Source organism: Dreissena polymorpha, chromosome 15, assembly GCF_020536995.1.
Source record: "Dreissena polymorpha isolate Duluth1 chromosome 15, UMN_Dpol_1.0, whole genome shotgun sequence".
Classification (NCBI taxonomy): Eukaryota; Metazoa; Mollusca; class Bivalvia; order Myida; family Dreissenidae; genus Dreissena; species Dreissena polymorpha.
This window is the reverse complement of record NC_068369.1, coordinates 60,427,623-60,453,593: the sequence shown is the minus strand read 5'-3', so window position 1 is coordinate 60,453,593 and position 25,971 is coordinate 60,427,623. Positions and strand designations below refer to the sequence as shown.

At 36.6% G+C, this 25,971-nt stretch overlaps 1 protein-coding gene across 1 annotated transcript in view; it reads left to right on the top strand.

The window, feature by feature from the left end:
- LOC127861096 (peptidyl-prolyl cis-trans isomerase 1-like) overlaps window positions 1–25,971 on the top strand; it is a 59,581-nt gene that overhangs the window by 6,253 nt on the left and 27,357 nt on the right. Inside the window, exons 6-17 of the mRNA XM_052399471.1 lie at window positions 601–688; window positions 1,079–1,108; window positions 1,908–2,053; window positions 2,987–3,158; window positions 8,363–8,491; window positions 9,800–9,890; window positions 10,995–11,206; window positions 12,237–12,278; window positions 12,652–13,761; window positions 13,928–14,068; window positions 14,954–15,046; window positions 19,057–19,169. Coding sequence (XP_052255431.1) covers window positions 601–688; window positions 1,079–1,108; window positions 1,908–2,053; window positions 2,987–3,158; window positions 8,363–8,491; window positions 9,800–9,890; window positions 10,995–11,206; window positions 12,237–12,278; window positions 12,652–13,761; window positions 13,928–14,068; window positions 14,954–15,046; window positions 19,057–19,169 — 2,367 coding nt within the window. The remainder of the gene's footprint in view (window positions 1–600; window positions 689–1,078; window positions 1,109–1,907; window positions 2,054–2,986; window positions 3,159–8,362; window positions 8,492–9,799; window positions 9,891–10,994; window positions 11,207–12,236; window positions 12,279–12,651; window positions 13,762–13,927; window positions 14,069–14,953; window positions 15,047–19,056; window positions 19,170–25,971) is intronic.

Here is a 25,971-nt window from a genome sequence, read left to right as displayed (position 1 = left end):
AAATTAAACGATTAAAGTGTTAAAGAATTGCATAAACACATTCGGCCACCATTGTTGTTGTTGTAAGACTCAAGGGAATCTACTCTGGTACGAGCTATAGTTCGCAAGGTGCTAGCGGCTAATCAGCGTCTCGGTGATCGCGACTTTCTAAAAATCTTTCCGTCTGCACAATCAAAAACGTACATCAATCATGGACAAATTTCTGAAGAGGCTGGCGTCTGAGGACGCTGAGACAGCAAAGAAACTAAAAGCCTCAAAAACTACAGAGAAAGCCACGCCGACAGCAGCTCTCAAAGGTTAAAAAATGGATGACTGAATTTAACATTAATCTAGATTATGTTGTTGACAGCGACAATGATTATGCTTATTTAAGTAGCCAACATATAATGCACAATTTTAGGCAATATGGTACAAGAAATGTACTGTTTAAAATAAAAGATATAAATTCCGCAATTGCAAGTAAGATTTTCATTTTGAAAGTGAAAAAAAAATAACTTGCAAAAAAATGCAAGTGCCTTAATAGGTTAAATTCGGTCCCTGATAAAAGCTGAAAGGGTCTTACAAGGGTTTATATTGGTCTCTTGGCTCTTGCTATTTCAGATGAGAACTTTATAGAGAAGCATACGAGGGAGTTCCTGCTGTCCATGGCCAACAGAGGGAAGGACACCAACGGCTCACAGTTCTTCATGTATGGGTTACAGTTATATCAGCCTGGGAAAACTAGGCTTAATGCATGTGCCTAAAGTGCAGTCTGCACAGGCTTATCAGGGACTACTCTTTCAGCTTTTGTGGAATTTTCCATTTAAAGAATGTCTTTTCTTAATAAAAATCCAGTCTAAGCGGCAAGTGTTTTCTCTCAGACAGCGGTTCATATGAGCACACTGACAAGTATTGTAATTTGATTATTACAAATAAGGTTGTTGATTGGCAGTACATTCTCTCAGTATTTAGATTTATCTTTGAGTAGTATATACTTACTAACTGGTTATTCTGTCATGTCTTTATGTGATTATGTAACACCATTGTTAGTATTTTAATAGTGGATATATTTTCTTCTCTTTTATGTTGATGATCACAGCACTACTAAGCCTGCGCCACACTTGGACGGGTAAGTGTAAGCATTGTGCTTTATACTCAATGTTTAGTTTCTTTCTTATTCCCAACACTTTCACTCCAAAGGCTGTTATTCATACTTGCATTAAACTTAATTATGCAATATGTTGAACAATATTTACTCTGTTCAGCTGCTATTCTGACATTCTGACTTAATTGTATGTAAACTTTGTGGATACCCTGTCCTGATATGAAATGTCCATGATTTTTTTTATGCCCCCGGATCGAAAGATCGGTGGCATATTGTTTTTGGCCTGGCTGTCTGTCTGTCATTCATTGTGTGTGTCACAAACTTTAACCTTGGTTAAACTTTTGCAATAACATTTTCAATATTGAAGATAGCAACTTGATATTTGGCATGCATGTGTATCTCACAAAGCTGCACATTTTGAGTGGTGAAAGGTCAAGGTCATCCTTCAAGGTGAAAAGTAAAAAAATACAATCCAAGGGAAGTAACAAGCTTTAAAAGGGAGATAATTTCTAAACCTGCCAATTGATATATTGAAATTTTATTTCAAAGCGGCGCAATAGGGGGCATTGACAAACACATCTCTTGTTCGAATTGCAGTGCTTTTTGTTTTAAACTTCTCTGTATAATTGTATTTTGTAATAAATTCTAACAAAATGAGATAGAAAATCAAGTTGGGAAAGTTCTACTTTAGCAAACGTGTTGAAATGTTATAATGAAAAAAAAATTCAACTTTTATGTGCCAAAATGTATTATTTAGGATAAAAATGCTTTATAATAAATTAATAAGATCCGTAATATAAGTCTGCTTCTGTATTTATTACAGGAAGCATGTAGTGTTTGGACAAGTGATCAGCGGTCAAGCTTTTGTGAAGAAAATTGAAAACTTGGAGACCGACAAAAAGAATCGCCCCCTTCAGCCTGTAGTCATAGGCAACTGTGGGGAACTTGTGCTCCAGGTTAAGGCCAAGGGTGAGTGATAGTTAACACTGATTTTGATTGGTCAATATCAGATATGTGTTGATCAAGTGATAGTTAACACTTATTTTGATTGATCAATATCAGCTATGTGTGGATCAAGTGATAGTTAACACTGATTTTGATTGGTCAATATCAGCTATGTGTTGATCAGCGTACACGAATTGGAGTTTCTTAAAGAGGGTCTAAGTAAGGAGAATGCAATGAAAAATATAGAGTTTGTCACCTATATGTTGGACAATTTTTACATTTTATAGGCTGATTAACCATGAACGATTTGATTGCTTTATGATTAAATTTTTGGTGTATTATATGAGTGTCAGAAAAAATAAATGCCCAAGATTGTATCAAACTAAGGAGCTATAAAATAAAGTAGCTATACTATAAAATGTCAGCAGACATGGCTTTAAGCGACTGCGTTATCTTGCTTGGTTTGTGAATTTATATAGTCTAGCTGTTGTATAATTGTATGCTAACAAACATAATTGTATTTAATAGTCACACATATTGGTAGGATTGTCATATTGGCTCTTCTGGTATTACTATTTTTGTATGATTTCCTGTCTTGGCCATATAATAATATTTCTTTTGTATACATGAACTTGGCCAAAGACAGAATGCCTGATTGCCAATAAACTTTGAAACTTTGGTAAAAAACTCTCCAATCTAAGGATATGTAGAATACTCCCAATAATAAGCACAGGCTTATCAATTGCAACACTCTGCTTTTATGAAAATGAAGTTTCTAAACAAAAGTGCAGTGTAGGTGTTGTCCCTCATTGGATATTGCACACTTTACGCACATGCATCAAGCCCAGTTTGTCCAGTTTGTAGCTCCTATCTCCTGGTAATGGATTGAAATATGCTTGAGTGTTCAGTTTCACTTCATTTGCATCATGTAATTTGAACATGTACATAACCTTGTAGCCAAGAAAACAAAACCTGTGTCTGAGGAAGAATTAAGTGGACATTCCAGTGACGCCAGCTCTGAATCCAGCGAGTCTGAGGAGGAAAAAAAGAAGAAAAAGAAGAAGAAAGATAAAAAGAAAAGGAAAAAGCAGAAGAAAGAGAAGAAAAAGAAGAAGCGAGTGGAATCAAGGTTGGTTAAATAAGTATACCTCTTGAAGTAGTACTTGTATTCTTTTCACTGAGAAAATTTTACACACACTGGACACAAATCCTATTTTTAGCTCACCTGTCACGAAGTGACATGGTGAGTTTATGTGACCGTGTGATGTCCGGGGTCCGTTGTGTGTGCGTGCGTCCGTCAACAATTTGTTTTTGTAGACAGTAGAGGTCACAGTTTTCATCCAATCTTTATGAAATTTGTTCAGAATGTTTATCTCGATTAAATCTGGGTTGGGATTGTATTTGGGTCAACTGGGGTCAAAAACTAGGTCAATAGGTCAAAAACTAGGTCTTATAATAGGTCAAATAATAGAAAAACCTTGTGTAGACAATAGAGGTCGCAGTTTTCATCCAATCTTTATAACATTTGGTCAGAATGTTTATCTTGATGAAATCCGGGTTGGGATTGTATTTGGTTCATCTGGGGTCAAAAACTAGGTCACTAGGTCAAATAATTGAAAAATCATCAACAATTTGTTTGTGCAGACAGTAAAGGTCACAGTTTTCATCCAATGTTTATGAAATTTAGTCAGAATGTTTATCTTGATAAAATCTAGGTTGAGATTGTATTTGGGTCATCTGGGGTCAAAAACTAGGTCACTAGGTTAGATAATAGAAAAACCTTGTGTAGACAATAGAGGTCGCAGTTTTCATCTAATCGTTATGAAATTTGGTCAGAATGTTTATCTTGATGAAATCTGGCTTGGGAATGTATTTGGGTCATCTGGGATCAGAAACTAGGTCACTATGTCAAAAATTAGGTCAAATAATAGAAAAACCTTGTGTAGACAATAGAGGTCACAGTTTTCATCCAATCTTTGTGCAATTTGGTCAGAATGTTTATCTTGATGAAATCTGGCTTGGGAATGTATTTGGGTCATCTGGGGTCAAAAATTAGGTCACTAGGTCAAAAACTAGGTTAAATAATAGAAAAACCTTGTGTAGTCAATAGGTGTCACAGTTTTCATCCAATCTTTGTGAAATTTGGTTTTAATGTTTATCTTGATGAATCTGGCTTGGGAATGTATTTGGGTCATATGGAGTCAGGCCGCCTGACAGATACTCAGCAAGCATTGTGCTTGACAGAGCCATCACGCACCTGAGGATGGGAACCACCCTATTACCCGGTGGCGCGGGAAAGTATGTCCTCGGTGTAGACCCTGCATGTCCTAGGTGCCAGGAACCCCTCACTTTGCCCCACATTCTGCTGCACTGTCCTAACCATAAGGCGCAGAGGGACCACCTCGAAGCTGCATTGCACTTCCATGGACTAGTTTTAAACCTTTCCAAGGTGCTAGACCCCAAGGGAGCAGCTAGGGGCCGGATCTTCTCTGCCCTCGCCAAAGACCTTCTAGATTGTCAGATAACTGACAAAATCTAGCTCATTGGGGGAGGGAGAGCAGCCAACACCCGAACAATTATTCAGTCTTGTGACTGTTTTCTTTTAAACTGTGTAATCTTTACACAAATCTGACGTAATCTAGTAATTGCGTTGGGTTTGTGTCCCCTTTACACAATCTTGTTTTAGTTTTTAAGAGGATTTTTGTTCTACACCGCCCTTTCTAAATCATGCCAATGGTTTTGACCTGGTAATCTTTATTTTAAAACATTTTTAAGAGAGTATGACGTTAGTCCACCATTTACATTTCTCAGTGTCTTAATATAACCATATTTTATGGCAGTTCTTATTATAAGAAAGGAGGAGGCTGTCCAGTAACCTGGGATTGTTGGCTGCATTGCACCCCCTCTCTTTCCCTTTTACACCCCACCCTTTCCCCTTCAAACTCGAAAAGCCATGTCGGACTGGAGTGCACGATGCAGGGTCTTATATCTTGCAAAATCCTTATTTAGCCCTATTCAGGGTAAAATCAATTCCTTGGTATTATTGTAGATTTTGTTAATACATCATAGCAATTTTTGTACCTTGTAAAACATTAAATCTTGTTAAAATTGCTATTTTGTATAGCAAATTTCCTTATTTTTGTGTGAAACTGCTATTTTATATAGCAAATTGCTTTAACATTTTCTTTATATTGCTATTTCTACATCATAGCAAACTTTGTACCTTGTATTACATAAATCCTTGTTAAAATTGCTATTTTATATAGCAAATTCCTTATTTTATGTTAAATTGCTATTTTAAATAGCAAATTGCCTGGTTTCTGTGTTTAATTGCTATTTTACATAGCAGATATGGTACTTCAGTACTATTTACTCTATTGTTATCCCCAATATATTAATAATATTGATTGGATAAGAGCTTTTTGTGGGGTTTGTTACTGCATTTAGGTAATATCTGGTCTTTTTACCAATTTTATATCACGCTTTTTTTAATTTCCTTCAATTGTATTCAAACTTTTTCATCTACCGTGCACTCCCTCTGGTCCTGGGGAAACAACCGTTGTTGACCCCATCCCCACAATTACCTGCCTTAGTTCAACCTAGGGGCATCGCCCCTGCTGGCTATTCCCCTATTCACTCCAGCCTACACTTCCAAATCTCTTCTTCTTTCAACCCTCCAGGGTGGCAACTTGTATTTTATATATATAAATGCATATAGTGCTGTACATATTGTAAATAATGTATTTTTTGTACAAATTTAGTTGTTTTGTCTCCTTTTTAACTGTAAAGCACATTGTTTTACCCATGATTTTTATGTGGCCCTATAAAGGTGACCAGTTGGCGACACGTAAGTTATTACCCTTATTATATAAGGGTTTTTACAAATTTCACTTTTGAATATTGTTTTAACGCCACTCTGGGGGGACTTCTCTTCTCCATAGCCCAATCCTCTTTAAGTTCCATACAGACAGGGTCTTATGTTGGAGCATTACAATTTACGGCTATATTCCCTGTCTGCAAGTGTTTAATATTGAGCCACATACATAAATATATACACAATTACAATTAAAATTTTCCATATAACTGCATGTCTATATGTACATGAAAATTCTCTTTTCATATGAGAGCTATTCAACCAGGCTCTAACTTTCCTACTAATTAATGTTGTAGATAGTTATATTTTCCCACTGCCTAGATCTTGTTGTATGACATTAAATTTAAACCTTAAATATACACCTAATTTTGATACTTTATTATGTATGTAAATACATAGTGGCAATGTTAAACCACTTTGTGATCTAAAAATCCTTAAATATTATTATTTGTTTTTGGTTTACAAACATATAACACATCCGTGTATTCCTTTTCTTTTCTATAAACATTATATTAAAAGTAATCCTATTTGGATTTTAACATTTAAAACACAGATCACAAAGTTTCAAGACTCCAACAACCCATTGCAGTAAATACTGAACAATGAGTCTAGTAATGATGATACCACATATAATAAATAGTATGTGTATTCACCATCAATACTTATAAAAATTGGGCTATTCCTCTCCTTCTCTCTCTTTTCAACACAAACAACATACATATAATAATAATAATAATATCAATAATATTAATATAACATCTTCATAGTGGTTTAATAACATAAACCAATCATATTAAATTCAAATAGATTCAAGTATTAAAGGATGTAATTATTCCTTCTTGTTTCATACATTTCCTAATGAAATTCAGCTTTGTTTACATCTAAAAAGTGCAAAAGAGCAGACGCCATACAATATGATTGGTTGTCTCTTTCATGTCCGTGCAGGAGCAGACGCCATTTCAAGGTTGTTCTTTGTGTAAATTTTACATCTCAAAACGGATTGACCTACTTGCGTTTGCGTGGACGGACGTGAAAGAGATAACGAATCAGAGCCAGGCTTTTAAATACTGTCAACCAATGAAAACGCCGCTTTCTAACAGCTTTAGGCAAGACATTGTCGAATATGGCGTTTTTAACGCTTTTTGAATAGAAAAGTACAGATATTTTTAAACCAATAGATTTTTATTTAAGCACCGCATCAACACTGCAATTTATTGTTGTATTATAAATGGAACAGCCCAGTGAAATTGGGCTGACCATATTATAGCCGTTTTCGGCTTTTTAAACGTAGAGTTTTATGTTCAGCAGTGTGCTCAAGCAATGGTTTCTAACCGAAGTCCCGAGGGTAAACAACCCCATAAGGATGATGATGATGACAATAGAGTTCACAGTTTTCATCCAGTCTTAATGAAATTTGGTCAGAATGTTTATCTTGATGAAATCTGGGTTGGGATTGTATTTGGATCATCTAAGGTCAAAAACTAGGTCACTATGTCAAAAACTAGGTCACTAGGGGAAATAATAGAAAAACCTTGTATAGACAATTGTGGTCGCAGTTTTCATCCAATCTTCATGAAATTTGGTCAGAATGTTTATCTTGATGAAATCCGGGTTGGGATTGTATTTGGGTCATTTTGGGTCAAAAACTAGGTCACTAGGTCAAATAATAGAAAAACCTTGTGTAGACAATAAAGGTCACAGTTTTCATCCAATCTTCATGAAATTTGGTTAGAATGTTTGTCTTGATGAAATCTGGGTTGGGATCGTATTTTGGTCATCTGGGGTCAAAAACTAGGTCACTAGGTCAAATAATAGAAAAACCTTGTGTAGACAATAGAGGTCACAGTTTTCATCCAATCTTTATTAAATTTTTGATCAGAATGTTTATCTTGATGAAATCTGTGTTGGGATTGTATTTGGGTCACCTGGGGTCAAAAACTAGGTTAATTGGTCAAATATTAGAAAAACCCTTTGTAGACAATAGAGGTCACAGTTTTCATCCAATCTTTATGAAATTTGGTCAGAATGTTTATCTTGATGAAAAATGGGTTGGGATTGTATTTGGTTAGTCAGGTTAGCGATTCAGGGCCATCATGGCCCTCTTGTTAAATTTGTTTTAAAGGCCTATTTTAAAGACCACCTAGCTTCACATAGGGGCATTCCATAGTGAATCTTGATATAATTTTATCCTATTCTATATTTTCTCCCGACTGACCCACCAATGGCTAAATGCACTATTTCCTCTGCATGGGTGAAATGCTCACTGCCAATAACGAATAATTGTAGTAAGACAGTACTAAGGCATAAATGACGTGACTTGTTAAGGGTTGGGTAAAAAATAAAGATTGCTTAATCAAGGCCCTTAAATATGTTTGAAATATCAGAATTGATTTGTATAAGTCAGAGTTCAACTGCATAAGTTTGAGATCTCGGAGTTCAACTGTATTATTTTATCCCAGTTCTGAAGACGAGGGGGAAGTGAAGGAGGAGGTGGAGCCGGCCACTGTGTTCGGGAATATCCGCCCAGAGGAGATCCCAGAAGTCCCCTCCAACAACTTCCTGTCACGTGACCGCAAAGACCAGGCCCAGTAAGTTAGAGTGTTATATTTGATTGCATTCTGTTCTTCAAATATCAGCAACAACAAATCACAAATGTGTGTGACTGTTATACAAATTTAATATAAATACATGCACAAAGTAATTTGTAATAAATATATATGTAATAAACAAAAGTTATTTGTTAATTAAAAATTAGCAAAAAACAATTGAAAATCCAAAGCAATGATGAATCTTTCTTAAGATCTAAATGAAACTGTATAGATTGTGCTCAAAGTTAAGCATACTTTTTGGATAGAATATACCCTTAGTTCTGACAATTACATGTAAACAAGAAAGGGCCAGTTTGAGTGTGAAACAAATTAAGTTAGCATTTACCAATCTTGATTATATTTTGATTTCGCATGCCTGCATGAGGCCCAGCATTTGATGCCAGATGGGTCATGGTCATTGTTGCTAAAAATATATAAGAAGTTGCTTCAATTAGAATGGATATATACATTTAAATGAAATGTGTTTGTGTATTTCACTTGCTTATCTAAGGTGGGAGGCATTTATTTTGTTCGGTCAAAGTAACTGTTGATAGAAATAAAATTAAAAGTCACTCAATCTAGTTTAAATTTAGGTATTTTGTTGAAATTAAGGTGAATAAAGTATACTAGCAGATCTAGCATTTGAGGCCTATTTGGTCAAGGTAAAAAAATAGTTTCCTGTAAATAACTTGAATGCTTTGACGTATTGTGCTGAAATTTGGTGTTTTCCTAGCATACTAAGACTGGAATTGCATTTGGGAGAAGGCAGGTCGATATGAATGTCACTGTTACCAAAATAGGAAAAGCAATTCCATTCATTGACTATTCTTGTGGGTGAATTTGGAATTCAAACTTTGATTTAACATAAGTAGCTTATATTGAGATCTTGCTTACGATGCATACATAAGTCAAGATTTGTGGAATTGCGTTTCTGGTGGTAGTTTAACTGTTCAAGTTTAATTTTGCATAAAACTTATTATTTAGCAATTACAGATGTCCACCATCAAATATGTCTTCACAGACAATATATCAGGTGACTGTCACAAAATGTACATAACAATATCAATGTGGAACACTAGCTGACATATCTCACAATTTGTACTTTGTTTTCATTTTTTTTAAGCATGCTTAAAACAAAATTACTATTAACTAATATGTCAATTGCAACTTTAAAAAAAACAACCCTTGCTTCTGGCTTTTTTGATGACAGCATCTCTTGATGATGCAGTCTATTGGTATACAATTACATTTACCCCAAAGAAAGTACTATTGCACCATTCCTTATAAACATTGTTGTTGTTATTAAAGGCCTCCAAGGGAGGAAGGCCGCACAGAAAACCAACGTACCAGGATACGGTACACTGCGGATGGACAAAAGATCAAGGGTCGGGGCAATGTGGTAGGTAACTTTACAGACAATTTGAGGGACATGAATTATACAATTTACAATTTGAAAAGAGTATGTCCCTCAAAAAAAGTGAGGTTATATTGAGTTGAAAATGTCAATCAGTTGATCAGTAGGTAGGTAGGTTGTACTGTGTACCATTAGTTTACATGCTATATCTAGAAAACTCTTTTACCAACAACCATGCACACTGGTATGAATTTTACTTGGGAGGACTTGTCTTGATTTTGATTCAAGCAGGTGAATGGTCATGGGCTTGTCTCAGTAGATGTGTTTTTGCAAAATACATTGAGAATGCTTTTACCTCTGATCTTGAAAAATGGTATAATATTTACTGAGGAAGTCTGGAAAACACATATTTGATGTCACCATGCGAAAGGTCAGGGTGACAGAGGCAGTTTAATAGGAAATTTGTTTCAGCACTATATATTAGAATGCTTTGACTGACAATTATGCATATTTGTGTATTGGCTACATGGGAAGAAAAGAAACTGCATAAAGATTTTGAGGTCACTAGGCAAAAGTTCAAGGTCACATTCTCGTGTATCAATACATTGGTTTCAGCATGATATCTAGAGAAAACATGTTGACTTATGCTTTCCAGTATCTGTAAATATGACATATAGAACTCTGCCTGCATGTAATTGTGTAATAACACATTGTTTCATTGGTCTGATTTGACTGCAGAATTGGACAATGAACCATTGACATGTCACATTATTAAAATTAAAATATTTGGGAGTATTAAATGTTGATAACTACAGTCGGGTCCCTCATGATCAATCAAAAATCATATCTGTCTAAATATGGGTTGTGTTTTTGGTATACATTATATGAGCCGGACTGTGGCTCATGGATAAGGGGGTTAAATGCATGTGCGTAATGTATTGTCACAGATTAACAGTCTGCAATGGCTAATCATGGATGACACTTTCCGCAAAAACTGGAATTTGTAAAAAAAAAAAATTTAATCTTTCAAACAAAAAATACAATAAAAGCAAAAAAAATCGCCCTGGTCTGCACAGGCTAATATGGACCAACACTTTACACACATGCATTTATCCCCCTGTTTACTAGCAAGGCTCATATTTATTGCAGAGGTACCGTCGAAGTCAGACCCCGCCTCACTGGCGCCAGGAAGAGAGTCGCATGAAGCCCCTCAGCAAGGACATGGGGCAGGGGGAGGGGCAGAGCTGGTCACATGACCGCAGTGGGCGGGCTCAAGAGGGGCAGAGGCAGCGAGGGGAGGAGAAAGGGGAGGAACCTAGGAGAGAGAGGCAGGAGAAGAGGGGCATGAGGATGGATGGAAGGTATGGAAAATATGATTGTGCTTAAATAGCTCTTAGAATGTCGGTATGTCTCGATGCTTGTGTTTTCAGTGCCATTTTAATTACTAGGTAGATCTTGCTCAACCTTTTACAGTTTATGACTTATGTCTTTAAGATGTTTAAGAAAGTAATTTTGTTTGGGAACGTATCCGGAACATAGTTGCAGAATTATGGCCTTTTGTTTATTTCCCAATATGAAATGTAATGTCCCGAAATTGTGTGTTCTCATAAAGACTGGAATTTTGGCTATGAAGAACTATGGCCCTTTGTCTTGTGTTTTCATTTCCTCTTTTAAACTATTGGGTGGATCTTGCCACAACTTACACATTCAATGACCATGATGTGTAGGAGATTTTGCAAAATTATGGCCCTTTGTCTGTCTTTTTTTTAATCTTAGTGTATATTATTCCTCAAAGTGTGTGTACTTGACTCATAACCTGCTTGTTGGATTTTATTCAAATTTCAACAGCTGAAAAAAACTGAATTTGGATGATTGTGTGAATTATTGTTAAGAGCTGTGCTCAAAAGGATTATTTATATGTATTAGTGATTGAATATGCTGGTCAAAAATTCAAAATAAAAGTTTTAGGGCTGATAAAATATTAATAAAGAATTTTACAATATTTTGAGATATTTATTGTGATTTGCAGCGCATACATTATCAATATTAAAGTAGTCAAGATCTTAAGGTGTCTCATTAAGATATTGCTTTGTGTAGGTCACTTTAAAATTATGGTGCATACTCTGTTAATTGTCAATCTTTACTAAAAGAATACATCTTATAAAACTTAATTTTAAACGCTGTTAACAAATTGCCATATTGTGTGGAATCCAAAGATGTTTTGACACTTAGACCAGCTGCAGCATCCAAAAGTATTTTGTAAATGATCAGATCATATTTTGTCGTTTTTGCAATTTACTGGTATATTATTACACCCTTAATTTTGTAGCTATCAAGGCATAGTTTCAAAACAGAATGTCCATTTATTGTTATTTCTGGCTTTTCTTTTAGTGATGACGATGACAGGAAAGAAAGGCAGAGGAAGAATGAACGGTAATGTCTTTCTTTGCATTTTCTCTCTGTGTGTTGTTTAGGTCTACGTTTTAAAAAAAAGATCCTCATTTAAATCAGTTATGTTTTGTTTTTTAATTTAAATTTAAATCTTTAATGTAGCCGCACAGTAAGAGACATTCAGCATTGCCCTTGGTGTCAATTTACAGACATCTGTTGAAATTCTTTGATATGAGACCCCCAAACAGTTTTGTGGATTTAGCTCATACTTTTGCAGCTAAAGAACATAAAGGTGTCTGTAATGGATAAAATTTTAGTTTCGACCAGTTTTGACAACATGAATTGCTTTGTCATTGTTTCTTCTAAGAATATATAACTGAGTTGATTATATTATAGTATCTGTTCAAATTTCCAGTAACAATGCTCATGGCGACACTGAAAGAAATGGAGGCAATGACCTACGTGACAGGATCAGAAAGCGCCGCATGTCCTCAGGACAGCAATCACCACCAGCAAACAGACATAGACAACAATCCTCCTCTGAGGAAGGGGAGATAAACGAGGCAAAGTCACGAAAGAAGCAACAGAACCAATCTGAGTCATCAGAATCAGAAACAGAGAAGTTACGAAGAGCTGCTCTTGAATCAAGAGCCGAGAAAACCAAGCCACAGAAGGTGAACTCGCAAAGTAAGAAGGATAGAAGACGGAGGGGAGACAGTGATTCTGAATCATCGGATCGCGAGCAGAGGGTTGTAAGTGTTGCAGCAAAGCCAAGAAGGAGCAGTAAGACTTCATCTGAGGATGAGCAGGAGACCAGGAGGACAGTTTCTGTTGCTGCCAAGGTTGTCAAGGGTGGAAGGAGTGATTCGCCTCCTAAAAAGATTGATAAACCTCAGAAATCTGCGAGTAGGTCCCCCGTCAGAAGAAGTAAATCTTCAGCTGACAAGAGAGACAGAGCAAGCAAATCCCCTGTCAGGAGACGTAAAACGTCAGATGACAAGAGCGGCATCAAAAAATCTGCAAGTAAGTCCCCTGTCAGGAGACGTAAATCTTCAGGTGATAAGAGAGACAGTGCAAGTGAGTCCCCTGTCAGAAGACGGAAATCTTCAACTGAAAAGAGAGACCGCGGAAAAGATTCTCAATCACCAGTTAGACAGAAGGCTTTGTCCAGGTCGCAGTCTCCCATGCAGCAGAAAAAAGAAGCTTCAACAAAGATACGACAGAAGCTAAAGTCTACATCACCAGTGGAGAAAGAATCAGATCGGTCAAGGTCAGCTAGAAAACGCTCTGACTCTGTCTCGAGGAAGAAAAAATCAGTGTCGAAATCCCCGAGGAAGAAGTCAAAGTCACCTGATCCCAAGAAAAGGTCAAGATCTGGGTCATCTTCTAGTTCAAAGTCAAGGTCAAGAAAACGAAGGCAAGGTCGAAAATCAAGGTCAGAGTCAAAAGATAAAAGAAATAGGACATCAAGTTCATCTGGCAGTAGTTCACGATCGAGGAGTAATAGAAGAAGTAATAAAATAAGGTAATTTCCTAGTTTTCTTACCTCAATTTTTTCAATAAATTTGATTTTTGAAAGAACTGCATTTGGATTTGTTCACATGACAGAAGGTGCACAATGATTTTTACCTCATAATGTCATATGGCTTTTATGAGTTGTACTATTGTGTCAATGTTCTATCAATTTACAGGGGAGGTATATCTGCGAGGTATGGTTTTCAGCGACAGTCCTCCAGTGGGTCTTCAAGGTCAAGGTCCCGTGAGAGACGTAGGCGCATGGACAGAAGAAAGGATGGGGCAATGGATCGACGGAAGATGGAGGAAGCTGCCAGGTTGGTGGGGCTTAACCAGGCTGGTGCTTTCCTTTGTTTAACACTTTTTTACCCTTGTGACTGATAAAGAAATATTTAGCTGAACATATGGCCATATTTTACCCTCATATCTTACTATAAAGTACCCGGTAGTAACTGTATTTTTGACTGGGCTGTTTTCGGAGAAAACCCGAGGTATTGTCATAGCCAGCTTGTTGTGTCCGTCGTCGTGTCCGCCGTCCGCGTCGTGCTAAAACCTTAACATTTTGTCAATGTTTTGAACATTGGCTCTAAAATTGAAGTGCTTCAACCTACAACTTTGAAACTTCATATGTAGCTGCATCTTGATGAGTCTTACATGCCACACCCATTTTTGGATCACTAGGTCAAAGGTCAAGGTCACTGTGACCTCTTAAAAAAAATAAAAAATTCTGACAAGCTTTCATTTATTCAAAACTGCACCCGCAGCCGAGCGTGGCACCCATTATGCGGTGCTCTTGTTAAGTAATTGTTTTCTAAGTCCTTTCTTCAAACAAGATGTTTGTTGGCATACAGACTAATACAATCTAGTATTCTACTTCAATGAAGCATCCTTATAAGTTTTCAATATTGGTTCAATACCAGAAGCTATGGATTTGTATCTCGCTCTGGGAAAATGGGGCTTAATGCTTAGTGTGTAACGTGTCGTCCCAGATGAGCACATTCCACTGTTATGGTATTTAAGTTTAAAGAAAGTCTCTTCCTCACAAAAATCCAGTCAAGGCGGAAAGTGTCGTCCTTATTTAGACTGCGCAGCCTGCAGAGGCTAATCCAGGACAACAAATTACATACGCCTTGAACCCCGTTTTCATAGAGCCAGGCTCATTTCATTTTGATATTTTTCTTAACGCACTTTAAACATGACAGGATGGCTCGCCAAAAGTCAGACAGCCCACCTCCTACCCACTGGAAGCCCGGTCAGAAGGCCTGGAAAAAAGTGGATGGAGATCCTGATAAAGGGTCAGTACAAGAATTAATCAATACTTTTAACTACAAAAGTACAATATTTACAAATTACGTACATGGTTATTCTCTAAAGTTGTCATTAGAGCTGCAACGATTCAATTCGATGCATCGAAAACCGGTTTTAAATGCGTTGATTGGATTACGATACCAACCCTACCAAATTCGATTCGTTTCTTTAACATATAGAAATAGATAAGTCAAGCGCGCTGTACTCTGACTATTTGAAATGGGAAGGTATAGGTTATATCTTTTCCCATGATTATGACGCCCGCGATTGGTTACTTATTACTTTAGTCATCCAATCAATAAGCGTGCTACGGTCTACTGTCGGAAAAAGCGTCAAAAAGGCTGAAAAAGTTGTGACCGACAAATTGAAATTATCAGATGTGCAAAAGTGAGGAAAGTATTTTGGGTTTCGGGATGGTAGCCTTCCGATAAAGCTATGTGTAAACTGTGCTTCACGGATGTGGCGTACCATAAGTCCGGCTCAACCACTAATCTTATGCAACATGTCAAACGCAAACATAACGTTGATTTAGCAGGAGGTAGCACCAGTGCAACTACTAAATTTGCTATTCTCTTGTATGTGTTTTATTGAAATATTGACATAGTTTGTCAGAAAATTGGCAATTTCTTGCTAACTATTTCTTACAAATGTTAATATAACCCACTTTCAACAGTTTTTAAAACACTGTTGAACCAACCAAATTATATCAAACAAACACACAAATGCCCAAGATATCTAGGTATGCAACACATTTGAACAGAAATGTTTATTTTGAGGCAGAATAAATATATGATAAAACTAAGTTGAAAGATAAATCCAATCGAAGCAATTGGTATCAGACTGTCTGAAATCTAAATCGAATGGAGCTGTTGGTGAATCTTTGCAGCTCTAGTTCTCATTAATTATTGCACTTGTCCGTCCATACTTATGTATGTCCGGAGGCTTGTGGTTTTTTATGCCCTTCGAAGAAGAGGGGGTATATTGTTTTGCACATGTCCCTCGGTCGGTCGGTCTGTCGGTCGGTCCGTCCACCAGATGGTTTCGGGATGATAACTCAATAGGCTTAGGCCTAGGATCATGAAACTTACTAGGTACATTGATCATGACTGGCAGGTGACCCTCAATGATTTTTAGGTCAAAGGTCAAGGTCACAGTGACTCGAAATAGTAAAATGGTTTCCGGATGATAACTCAGGAATGCTTAGGCCTAGGATCATGAAACTTCATAGGTACATTGATCATAACTGGCAGATGACCCCTATTGATTTTCAGGTCATTAGGTCAAAGGTTAAGGGCACAGTGACTCGAAATAGTAAAATGGTTTTCGGATGATAAATGAAGAATGCTTACGCCTAGGATCATGAAACTTCATAGGCACATTGATCATGAATGGCAAATGACCCCTATTGATTTTCAGGTCACTAGGTCAAAGGTCAAGGTCACAGTGACTTGAAACAGTAAAATGGTTTCCGGATGATAACTCAAGAATGCTTACTCCTAGGATTATGAAACTTCATAAGAACATTGATCATGACTAGCAGATGACCCCTATTGATTTTCAGGTCACTAGGTCAAAGGTCAAGGTCACAGTGACTCGAAACAGTAAAATGGTTTCAGGATGATAACTCAAAAATGCTTACGCCTAGGATCATGAAACTGCATAGGTACATTGATAATGACTGGCAGATGACCCCTATTGATTTTCAGGTCACTAGGTCAAAGGTCAAGGTCACAGTGACTCGAAATAGTAAAATGGTATCCGGATGATAACTGAAGAATGCCTAGACCTAGGATCAATCATGAAACTTCATAGGTACATTGATCATGACTGGCAGATGACCCCTATTAATTTTTAGGTCACTAGGTCAAAGGTCAAGGTCACAGTGACTCGAAACAGTAAAATGGTTTCCTGATGAAAACTTAAGAATAATTAGGCCTAGGATCATGAAACTTCATTGGTACATTTATCATGACTGGCATATGACCCCTATTGATTTTCAGGTCATTAGGTCGAGGTCAAGGTCACAGTGACAAAAAACGTATTCACACAATGGCTGCCACTACAACTGACAATATGGGGGGCATGCATGTTTTACAAACAGCCCTTGTTAACTTTTTTTTGGGGGGTGGATCTCCCTTAAACTTTCACAGTTGAGTTTACTTCTAATGCAGAAAGGAATCATGGTACAAGGGTTTGATGCAGAATTATGATCATTTTTCTGTTTTTCCACTGTATAATATGTAGTCCCCCGACACTTTTTTTAAACTCCACTTTAACATTAGGATGTGGATCTTGGCCCAACTTTCACAGATGATTGAGTTGAAAGTGTAGATGGTGCTTTAGAGTTGAAAGTGTAGATGGTGGTTTAGAGTTGAAAGTGTAGATGGTGGTTTAGAGTTGAAAGTGTAGATGGTGGTTTAGAGTTGGAAGTGTAGATGGTGGTTTAGAGTTGAAAGGGTAGATGGTGGTTTAGAGTTGAAAGTGTAGATGGTGGTTTAGAGTTGAACGTGTAGATGGTGGTTTAGAATTGAAAGTGTAGATGGTGGTTTAGAGTTGAAAGTGTAGATGGTGGTTTAGAGTTGAAAGTGTAGATGGTGGTTTAGAAAAGAACTGTGGCTGCTATGAATTTTGGCAGAATAATGATGCTTTGATATTTTTATATTTTTTTTAAATAAAATATTTTACAAAAATTTGTTGTCAAACTCTCTTGACCTTCTGATTGGATCTTGCTAAAATATTCTTATTTGAATAACCTCCATGTTTAGCTGAAATTAAAAAAAGAAGTATTGCAAACAGTTTTGGCAGAATTATGGCCCTATGTCTGTTTTCCAAGTATATAGAATATATAGTCCTATGAAAAACAACAACTATAATTTAAATGCTGGGTGAATCTCGCCCACACTTTCACAGCAAAATATCCTCAATGTTCATACTAAGGGAACCAAAGAAATTTAGACTGTGATCAGTTTTAGTTCAATTATGGCCTTTTGTCCACTATTCAATATATAACAGGCTATGTCTATGTCAAAAGTGGTGTTGTTGGCGCATACGTTTCTGTAACACATTCCTTGTAGGTATCAAAATTTAGAGTTTGTATAATTTTAATTTGACAAATTTTAAAAATGTGTTTATATGGTCTGCAAATTGGCATTATCTCATGACCGAGAACATTAATTTGAACGAGGAAAGTTAAATAAAATTCTTCCCGTATCTGTTAATTTAACCATTAATCAATTGTTCTTTACTCAGAACAGTTATTCTAATCAAAGTGCCAATATCAACATATTCACTCATATTGTTGCAGAAACAGCATGAGTCTATGTGTGGTATGCACAAATCTGCATGAAATCATGTGGATATTCCAACATCCACATAGTGTACATAACTTGTGTACATTTATGATTTTTTGCTTTTGTCTGACTTTTTCAGATTTTAATATTTTAAAGTATTTTAAATTGAACAAAATCCCTATTTTTGTTGAAACATGTATTTTTCTGGCACCATTTCTTCAGAACTTTTATTTTAGTTTGTTATTCACCAAAGTTTTATCTGTTTTGAAAAAAGGTAAACTCTACATTAATCATTTACCCACTTTTACTATCATGTAGAGAAAAAGTAAGCTGATATGGCCATTTCATGCTCAACCCCATACCCAAATTTTATATGATCACATTTTTACCTTCAATTAAGAGTCCCTTGTATGAAGTCGGGAATTTTGACAGTTAGAACTTTGATGAAAATAAGAAACAAGAAATAGTTTTTCCTTTGGAATTCCAAATTTTTTTCTATGTTTGTTTATTTAAAAAAAATAATTGTAAATTTAGATAGCTGAATATTATCACACTTATATGTATAATTGAAAGATTAAACTTGTTGATGTATATTTGAACGGAACCTGTTGCAGTGTGTTACATTTTTGCATCATAATTTAGCATATCCCATTGCAACCACTGTTCGAGCCCTATGATTGCAGTGTATTACCATTGTCTCATTTCAGAGACAAGGCTCTAATCCCCCCTGTGGCACCATATATGGCAGGCTCCTCCATGGGTGGCGGGGATGCTGATGTGTTCACCATGGCAACAGAGTCACCTGACCTGTCACAGACTGGTATGCATCAAGAGTCATTATTCTGTTCCAGTGTATTCTAGTTATCAAACATTTGTGTATGCAATATAATTAAAAACAGTCATGAATAGTTTTTTTGTAAGTTTAAAATTGTAAGATTACAATATTATATTTAAAAATCAATGATATGTTGTATCCAGGTTTTGAACAAAGTTTATTGAAAGTCTTGTTTATTTGTTTATGGTATGGTGGGCTTGCAGGCTGTGGGGTGGTGTCAAACAGGTGGTTTCTGGTCAATAACTTTGGTTTGCATCTATCAATTAAACTTTCAATTTAGACAGCTTCCGTGAAGACCCAACTTGGGCTCATATTTTGGGCCTGCCTTGGTCAAGATCAAGGTTGTTACTTAAAATAAAAAAGTTTTTTGATTCTGTTACTTAAGTTAAAGTTTCATTGCAATTTTGTTGGTAGTTAGCCTACATGCACACCTAGTTTGGGATCGCACAATTTGTATGCCCCCTTTCACATAAGAGGGGGTATATTGCTTTGCATTGGTCATTGGGTTGGTTGGTCTGTTGGCATGCCTGTTAGTAGGTCTGTCCGTCTTTGGAACGTTGGTTTCCACAGGTTACTTCTGAGAAAGGGAAAATACCAATAAAATTTGAGGCCGAGGTAACTGGGTTTTGTATCAAAAAAATCATTTGAACACAATTTTTTATGCCCCCAGGTTTTGGGGGCATATTAAAATCGCACTGTCCGTTAGTCAGTTAGTCCGCCCGGATTAGTTTCCGCTCAATAAGTCAAGCAATTGTGATCAGATCTTCACCAAACTTCATGAAAATGTGTAAGGCAATAACATCTAGGTCAAGTTCGATAATCGGCTGAATTCACCCAGACACTCCTGAGATACGGCCATTAAATTAAGGTAATTTTTTTCTTTTCTTGTTTCCGCTCAATCACTCTAGAAAATGTCATAGGATCTTGGCCACACTTCGTGAAAATGTGTAAGGCAATAACATCTAGGCCAAGTTCCATAATCGGCCAAATCGACCCAGACACTCCTGAGTTACGGCCCTTGAATCATTGAAAAATTGCGTTTTTTCTCGTTTCCGCTCAATAACTCGAGCAATTGTCATAGGATCTTCGCCACACTTCATAAAAATGTGAAAGGCAATAACATCTAGGTCAAGTTTGATAATTGGCCAAAGTGACCCAGACACTCCTGAGTTACGACCCTTGAATCATCGAAAAATTGTGTTTTTTCTTGTTTCCGCTCAATTACTCGAGCAAATTTCATAGTATCTCCGCCACACTTTATGAAAATGTGTAAGGTCATAAGATCTAGTTCAAGTTCGATAATTAGCTAAATTGACTAAGACACTCCTGAGTTACGGCCCTTGAATCATAAAAAAATAGAGTTTTTTCCTCATGTTACAAAGTTGGATTTTTATTGTCCTATATCAAAACTTTACTTTTTTTATACCCCCGGTATGGTGGCATATAGCAGTCGCACTGTCTGTCTTGTAATATCCGTCTGTCTGTCCGTATGTCTGTCCATCGCACTTTTGCCTTGAGGTTTCGAAAAATGCTCATAACTTTTATGTCGCTTCAGATGTTACCTTCATATCGTCGCTGTAGTTCTCAAACCTCGTAGCTACAAAATGCCAACTTTTCAGGAGAAAGAAAAAAACGTCTCTTTTTTTATAACGATGTTTTAGAAATTGAAATTCTGTAAAAATACCAAACAAATGAAGCTGCAAAATACGGTATAAGCCGTAGACGCGTAAGTCATACTGATAAGTCATACTGACAGTCAGACGTGGTAGCTACGATATTTTGTCACCTCAGTTTTGTCATTTTTATGAGGTACGACAATTCGTCCTGATAGGAAACCTCGTAGTTGCAAATAAAGAAAATTATAAAAACGTTTTTGTCAAATTTGTCCGAACGAAACGACATACCTGTAGGTGCAAAGGCGTCGCTACAACTTTTCACCGGGAAAAAAGCCGGCAATCATTCTACAACATTTCGTCGCGTGGCTTTTTCAATGGCTCTGATTGGCGTAGAGCTATGAGATATAGCACAAAACTCGCGCCAGACGGAAAAGACGAAAAAATATTTTGAAAATTTTGGAGCTACGAGGTTTGAGAACGACAGCGACGATATTTGGTATGCATGTGTATATGGACAAGGCCTTTCCATACGCACAATTTTTTTTACCCCTTTGACCTTAAACTTGAACATAGGGTCCGCGTTTAGGTTTCGAAATTTGCGTTTAGATTTCGAAAAAGCGTTTTTTTGGGGCATATGTCTTCCGATGGAGACAGCTCTTGTTTTTCAAAGAATACTTTCAGAATAGCAAACAGTTTGGATCCTGATGAGACGCCACGTTTCGTGGCGTGTCATCTGGATCCAATCTGTTTGCAAAGGCCTTCAAAATTCGGTTCCAGCACTGAAAGAGTTAAGGGGGTATATTGGTTACACTCTGTTGGCTGATTGGTCTGTTGGTAGGTCAGCTTGACAAGTGTGAAATGTTATATGTCGGCAGAGCGAACTTGCTTTTGTGAAATGTAATATGTTTTTGAAGCCAACTTGCTAGTGAGATATGTTATACATTTGCAGGGCAAATTTGCTTTTTTTTAAATGTTATACATTTGCTTGTGTAAAATGTTATATGTTTCGAGGAGCATAGTTGCCAGTTTGAACTTCCTTACTTCCTTCCTTCCGTCACACTTTTGTTACAGTTTCTCATAGCGCCTTCAATATTTTACCGATCTCTTACATATTTGGCATGTAGGTACCTTGCATGGACCTCTACCTTTTGTTGTGGTTTGAGGTGACTGGGGTCAAGGTCACCAAGGCTAATAATAGATTGTTTTTAGCTGGTTATTGTCCCCTACCGGTGAAACCAGAGGGGACTTATGGTTTGCGCTCTGCCCGTCAGTCCGTCACGCTTTTCTGGATCCTGCGATAACGAAAAAAGTTCTTTTTTCATGGAACTTGAAACATGGATAGATGGCAATATGGGGATTATGCATGTCATTTCATTTTGTTCCTACGTCAAGAATTCTGGTTGCTATGGCAACAACAACAAAAAATTCTGACAATGGTGGAGTTTCACTGGTAGGGGACCATATTGCTTAGCTATCTCTTGTTAACACATAGATTGACAAAGCGCATCATCAGGGAGCATCCATCAGTTTCACTGATATTGTTGTAGCACCATAAGACCATAAGACAGTAAAGTAATTGAAACTGTAAGTTTAACAAATTAAATCGAACATAATGTAGTTAAATATGTTTCTTACCTGCAATTCCAAATAGAGAAACACCATTTATTTATAAAGAAGGAATGCAGTACAGATGGAGGTCTGCATTGCCTTTTTAGCTCACCTGATTGCTCAGGTGAGCTTTTGTTACCGGTCTTTGTCCGTCGTCTGTCTGTCTGACCTTCCACATTTGTTCGTAAACACTCTAGAGGCCACATTTATTGTCGGATCTTCATGAAACTTGGTCAGAAGCTTCGTCCCAATGAAATCTCGGTCGAGTTCGAAACTGGGTCATGCCGGGTCAAAAACTAGATCACTAGGTCAAAAAATAGAAAAAAACTTGTAAACACTGTATAAGTCACATTTCATGCCCAATCTTCATGTAACTTTGTCAAAATGTTTGTCTAAATGATATGTTGGTTGAGTTCAAAAGTGGTTCCGGTCCATTGAAAAACATGGCTGCCAGTTGGCGGGGCAGTTTTCCTAATTTGGCTATAGAGAAACCTTGCAAACACTCTAGAAGTCAAAATTTTTGCCCAATCATCATGAAAGTTGGTCAAAACATTGGTTTTATTGATTTCTCGGAGGAGTTCGAATATGGTCCAGATCGGTGAAAAAACATGGCCGCCAGTGGGCGGGGCATTTTTATGTCCCCCACTATAGGTTTTTGCCCTGTCTGTTGGTTGGTTGGTCTGTCTGCCTGTTTGCGCCAACTTTAACATTTTGCAATAACTTTTGCTATATTGAAGATAGCAACTTCATATTTGGCATGCATGTGTATCTCATGAAGCTGCACATTTTGAGTGGTGAAAGGTCAAGGTCATCCTTCAAGGTCAGAGGTCAAATATAGGTGGCCAAAATCGCTCATTTTATGAATACTTTTGCAATATTGAAGATAGCAACTTGATATTTGGCATGCATGTGTATCTCATGGAGCTGCACATTTTGAGTGGTGAAAGGTCAAGGCCAAGATCATCCTTCAAGATCAGAGGTCAAATATATGTGGCCCAAATCGCTTATTTTATGAATACTTTTGCAATACTGAAGATAGCAACTTGATATTTGGCATGCATGTGTATCTCATGGAGCTGCACATTTTGAGTGGTGAAAGGTCAAGGTCATCCTTTAAGGTCAGAGGTCAAATATATGTGGCCCAAATTGCTTATTTTATGAATACTTTTGCAATATTGAAGATAGCAACTTGATATTTGGCATGCATGTGTATCTCATGGAGCTGCACATTTTGAATGGTGAAAGGTCAAGGTCATCCTTCAAGGTCAAGTATATGGGTCAAAATTGCGCATGTAATGTTACTTCTGCAATATTGAAGCTAGCAATTTTTCTCTATATGTATATAGTGAAAACATGTCAACACTCTAGAAGTCACATTTTTGGTCCAATTTTCATGAAATTTGGTCAGAACATTTGTTTCATTGATATGAGAGTTGAGTTCGAAAATGGTTCCGGTCAATTGAATAACATGGCTGCCGGGGGGGCAGTTTTCCTTATTTGGCTATAGAGCAACATTGTAAACACTCTAGAAGTCACAATTTTTGCCCAATCATCATTAAAGTTGGTCAAAACATTGGTTTTATTGATATCTCTGATGAGTTTGAAAATGGTCCAGATAGGTGAAAAAACATGGCCGCCAGTGGGGGGGGGGTATTTTTCTCTATATGTATATAGTGAAAACATGTGAACACTCTAGAAGTCACATTTTTGGCCAAATTTTCATGAAATTTGGTCAGAAAATGTATAAAGTGAAAACTAGACTGTTAACAGCCCTGCATTATCATTTTATAGAGATAACTCTCTCCTACTTCTTGTACTGTAGTTACAGAGTTACGTTTTCATATCTGCTTAAAATGCAGCCAGAAATGATAATTCAGCCAGAAGAGAAAAGGAGCTTTGATATTGTCAAAGACCTGTCATACTCTATATATAGGTCTTTGATATTGTATTGCAAAACATCTCAATATTATTATTTAAGTAATTGTGAAATTAGAAAAAAATAATATCAGTCTGTTGACAGACTTAGTGAAAACATGTGAACACTCTAGAAGTCACATTTTTGGCCCAATTTTCATGAAATTTGGTCAGAACATTTGTTTCCTTGATATGAGAGTTAAGTTCAAAAATGGTTCCGGTCAGTTGAATAACATGGCTGCCGGGGGGGGGGGGGCAGTTTTCTTATATTTATACATAGTAAAAAAAGTTTGTGAACACTCTAGAAGTCACATTTTTTGCCCAATCATCATGAAACTTGGTGAAAAGATTGGTTTTATATTTATCACATAATTAATGCCATAATTATTGCCCTTAGATTGTCCAAATTTTCATTATATTATACAAAATCCTTGTAAACACTCTAGAGGTCACAATTTTGTTTCAGATTTTATGAATTTTGGTCATAATATTTAAGCACAGTTTGATGTTTGGTAAGGGGGGTCAACTCAAAATATAGGTCACCAGGTCAAATCTTACAAAAACAAAAACACTCCATATGCCAGAGTTTTGGTTCAATAATGATGAAACTTGACCAGGATGTTTGTCTGGACAACAGTTAGGTCAAGTTTGATGTTTGGTAAAGATTGAATGAACCGACTCCTCTCAGGTGAGCGAACTAGGGCCATCTTGGCCCTCTTGTTATACTAGTTGCTTAGGTATCGTTGGATAAGTGGCGTTACCAGGTGGTTATAGAAAACTAATACAATTGTGAGTCAGAGCAAAACAATTGTTGTCAAATCAAATCAACAATAAACAACACTATTATAAAGAAATTTTGATTAAGAAGTGATACATATTGCTTCATTAAGGTGTTTGTTGATTGGCGTAGAATGTTGTACCAATACAATGACAAAAGCTAAAAAAGGCACACTTGTTAAAAGCAACCAATAATCTGATATCAAGTGAGATGCATTATAACAGTTTTATAAGTTCAGGTAAATCCTTATTTAAAATGACTTTGTACATGAATCCAACATCAATCTGTGAAATTGTAAAGTTATTCAAAAAGCTTTATAAGAATTATAAATAAGAATCAATATTTATTTATAATCTGATATTAGAACAGTACGAAAACTTTTCTAAGTTTCAAGTGCATAAGATATGGTATAATGACATTGTAACAGCTTATTTATCATTGTTTAGGTATTTAATATTGTTACATAATTGCTACTCCCAGACAATTAAATATGGGTACTTTGTAAATTAAATACCATTGTTTGAAAATTTGACAGGTGCATTAAGTATAGTAATTGACTACACTTCCTTGGGTTAAAACTCTCTTCAACTGACCTAGACATTATAATTGTCATTTATTTCTCAACAATATATTTTTCACGTGTTACATAAATGAAGACCTGTCAATCTCTACTGTCAAAATTCCCTTTGGCAATAATTAATGTTAATTATATGTTCTTGAAAATTAATTGAGCTTCTCATGTCAGATTGTCATGTTGACACCTGGGAGAAAACTTAGTATGTAAGGACGTGTTAAATCATTTGGGAGCAAAAGAAACATCTGCTTGAATACATTGTGGCATCTGCTGTCTTTGATACTCTTCAGGTAGGAC